This window comes from Dreissena polymorpha, chromosome 10, assembly GCF_020536995.1.
Source record: "Dreissena polymorpha isolate Duluth1 chromosome 10, UMN_Dpol_1.0, whole genome shotgun sequence".
NCBI lineage: Eukaryota > Metazoa > Mollusca > Bivalvia > Myida > Dreissenidae > Dreissena > Dreissena polymorpha.
This window is the reverse complement of record NC_068364.1, coordinates 15187141-15191473: the sequence shown is the minus strand read 5'-3', so window position 1 is coordinate 15191473 and position 4333 is coordinate 15187141. Positions and strand designations below refer to the sequence as shown.

General features: G+C 36.6%; 1 protein-coding gene across 1 annotated transcript; it reads left to right on the top strand.

Annotated features, from left to right (window-relative positions):
• The first annotated feature begins 2263 nt into the window (after positions 1 to 2263).
• LOC127848035 (uncharacterized) lies at positions 2264 to 3797 on the top strand. The gene is made up of 3 exons (XM_052380321.1): positions 2264 to 2480; positions 2781 to 3178; positions 3693 to 3797. The coding sequence occupies exons 1-3, from the start codon at positions 2264 to 2266 to the stop codon at positions 3795 to 3797; spliced, it is 720 nt and encodes a 239-aa protein (XP_052236281.1).
• Positions 3798 to 4333: the final 536 nt, after the last annotated feature.

The following is a 4333-nucleotide window of genomic DNA, read 5'->3' as shown; positions in this document are numbered from 1 at the left end:
AGGAAATTTTTGCCTTAAGTAAATTCTTAGATAATTAAGAAAATTTTATCCTTAATACTTAGGTGGTTGGTGAATACGGGCCCAGAACAATAACGTACAATTACTGAATTATGTACTGTTTTTTCGCACTTCGGCGTGAACCAATAATTCGTGTTAAACTCCAATCTACGTTACATTTGGAACGCACTTGGTATTCGGCACCGTGCATTTATATGCTTGTTGTTAGCGATCATACAATAAAAGTGTAAAAAAAGTCACATTCATAAACCGCAGAGAACCACCATCATCATTTACAATAGCAACACCAAATAAAACAATTCCACCATCACTGTATTTTATCATCATCAATAACAACACGATCATACTACCACCACCGCCATAATCTCCATCGTCGTCGTCATCAAGACTTTAAACATCCATCGATTTGATACATAGACATCTAACTACAAGTCTTTTAGAGAACAATGAATTGAAATAGATAAGTCATATCGACTTAAGGCTTTCTTATTTAATCATCATTGTATTATGAAATAATTCCCAGATGAAAGGGTACGATTGTTTTTTTAAACTAACAATTTGTAATAATATGAAATAAACATTTACATATTGATGATATTCGTTAACAGTTTTAATTGATAACTTTTTTTACTATAACCGCCTTCCAATAATCCTGCAAAACATACATAATTCGAAAAAAAACAACCTATTCGATATTTCAACCGGATCGCCATCTGCCAGATACAATGCACTTTGCCGATTGCAATTATGTCTCGTTCTCTATCATTCAACGGCTATTTGCTTTAATCAGGTGCAGAATCGACGGGGTTTTCAGTGATTATTAACGGGCTGACAGAATGTTAACACACCGTTAAGAACTTATTTTTTTTTTATAAATATCTCAAGTGAATCAAATAAATGTCGACCCCTTGTGCAAAATGGTACAATGTGACATTAAAATTAGAAGGCACATGGTACCCTTTTGCACCAATGGTGCGATTTGCACAAATCGTTAGTGAATAACAGTCAGTGTTTTTGCAGTTTGTGCCGGTATCTAAATATATAAGAATAAATCTTTGAATACGTCTGGAATCGGTGACAAAAGTGCACGTTGCGTGAAGCATAATCGTGCAGCATACATGGAATTTTTTAACAAGAACACATGCTTATTAAATAAAGTAATTCTGATGTATTTCACATTGCCATAAGAAGCCCGAAAAATCTGTATTTTATGCACTAATTGAAATTCTTGAGAAAAAAAATTTAAAACAGTTATTTGGAAACAAATCAGCACTTAACTGTGTGTTGACTGCCATTAACGTTTATTCTGGGATCCCAACAAAGTCACGTAATCCTGCATCAAATTAATAAGGCTCTGCAATTTCTCGATGGACGCCTGTTTTGTTAAAATGAAACTATGACAATAAACCTAAGATTCCGACCCTATAGCGATGTGTGCCAGGCTTACTATCGCTCGATTGGTAATTGTCGGCTCGGGTACTACTAACATCTACCACGGGGAAAGTTAAGTATACTTGAATCTACCTGGGGTACGGTGTATATACTAAAACTTACCAGGACATTTTAACGCTGAATCGGTCGTTGTCGGCTATTTTTTAAATTAATTGTGTTCACATTTATGTAAATTGTCTGTTAAATGGCCTCTATATTATCGAAAACAGCATGTTGATGCAGTTTTTTTTTAAGAAGGTTGTTGAAGATAAACAATATCGTTTTACGGTAATCGGTAGCGCGTTTTACGTCATCGGATTTTGGCGGGAATACAACTCGGGTACAGTCTAATATCAACCAGGTATGTTTAAAAATATTTACCGTACCCGAGGTACATGTTACTATACTTAAGAGTACCTTGCGTACATGTTAGAAGTACCCGAAAATGACCAATCGAGCTATAGTATCTTAGTAAGAATCGACTACCAGGCGTCTAAGTTGTGTAATATATTATTTCTTTTCCGGTGTCCTAGCACTCTGGATCAGCAGACGATTTATTGCATTATTGATCTTACGGGGGAGCCCGCACAGTCATTTTATCACGGTTGAGTGGGCACCTTGTTAATAACAAATATTTAACTCAATTCGACTAGTGCTCATTCAATCAGACGATTTATTGCATAATTTATCTTACGGGCAATTTAGGTATTGCACGTGACGTAACAACCGGAACCGCCGCCATTTTTAAGGGCTTCCCTGTTCTAAAAATTGACATCGATACACTTGAGCAAATTTGAATCTTAAAATAGCAAATATGGTCGTTAAATGTTCTATTTTGGGTTGTACAAATCGAAAAGATCGTGAGAAAGAGCTAGAGTTTTACCGCTTGCCTGCAGTAATCACAAATCAGGGCGAAGGTTGTGAAAAACTGAGCAATGAACGGCGCAGAGAATGGCTGGCAAATATCGGCCAGGACTTCGAAAATAAGAATCTACAGAATGTCAGAGTCCGTTCTGCGCACTTTGTGAATGGTAAGCTACGTTATTTTGCACTTGCTGGTATAAAATCCTTCATATATATACAAAAGCTCGGCAATTTGCCTGATTATACCACCATTTAATGCTCGATTACCCCACGCACTTATTTTACCCTATGAATTCAAATGTCATTAAAACATCACAAAGGCTGCAGGAAACAAGTCCATGGGATGTTTTCCTGTTGTTTTTGTAAGACACACTTCATTACTGTAAGATATATTTTCTAACGTATTATTAAAATGAGTTTTTGTTAATATGAAAATGATTTATTAAATTTGTATTTTTATATTTCAGGAAAGAAGTCGTATCTCTATAACAGTCTGTCACCCGACTGGGCCCCTACGCTGAAATTTGGTAAGAAACGGCATGCGTCAGAAACTGCTTCAGATAGGTATGACATAATGTTAGACCGAAACAGGCGAAAGTCTGCAATAGATGGATCGGTTGTTGTTGCGGTCGAAGAAGAAATAGCGAATGACGGGTCACCTGAGGAGACTGGAATGTATTTCCAAACCGACATCGACAAAGACCTTATGGACGCTATGCAGTCAGAGTTGCAGCAGTTACGCACAGAGAACACTGATTTGAAAGATAGGGTCATGTCGCTTGAAACAAAGTTTTCCATGGACTACTTTAGGAACTATGATGAGAAGGTCAAGCACCTCACAGGATTACAGACTTATACGACTCTAGTGATTCTCTGCCAATTTTGTGAACCATTTCTCCCGACAAGTTTGATAATGAACAAGTTCAAGGTGATGACCCTTACCCTAGTGAAATTACGCTTAAACCTTTCAAACATGTTCCTTGCCTACGAGTTCGAGACCAATACGTCAACCATTTCGCGATTACTGACATCAACTATTTCCGCTATGTACAAACGTATGAACAAACTAATTAAATGGCCTGAACGTGAAACTTTACAGAAAACGATGCCAATGGAATTTCGCAAGAACTTTGGAAAGAAATGTGATGTGATAATAGACTGTTTTGAAGTAAATGTCGAGAAACCAACTGGACTGAGAGCTAGAGCCGAAACGTGGTCTTCTTACAAGCACCATCATACGATTAAATTTCTGATCGGTATAACACCACAGGGAACTGTTTCGTACATATCAGATGCCTGGGGTGGGCGCGTAAGTGACAAGTACATTACAGAACATAGTGGATTTTTAGATAAATTGTTACCAGGAAATCTTGTTTTAGCTGACTGAGGGTTCGATGTCAGCGACAGTGTTGGATCTGTTTGCGCGCAAGTTAAAATTCCAGCATTTACGAAAGGGCGAGACCAGTTGTCACCGCTTGATGTAGAGGCCACTCGAAAACTGGCACATTCAATAATTCATGTGGAACGTGTCATCGGATCAGTAAGACAAAAATATACAATACTGAATGGCTCTTTGCAAATAAATTTCTTGATGAACAAAGACGGGAAAACAGTCACTGATAAACTGGTCACAGTGTGTTGTGGGCTTGTGAATCTATGTGATTCTGTTATTGACTTTAATTGAACAGTAACTGTATAAAGGTGATTGTAATGGTATTTGTAAAATCCCTGTTAGTGTATTCAGTAAACAACATTTCATGTCGATATGGGGAAGTTGTTGCTTACTTGTAGAGAAACCATTATATGCTACTGGTAGAACATCTATGATTAGTATGAACATCAAAAACACATATGTATGAATATATGAATTTAATCGGTAAATAAGTGAGACTGATGTATATAAATAATAAAGAAAACATTTATTTTTATGTATAAAACAAACCATTCATACTTAGAAAACTATTTACATCTATTTTACAAGCAGTAGTTGAAAATGCTATACATTTTCCATTTCCAGTCA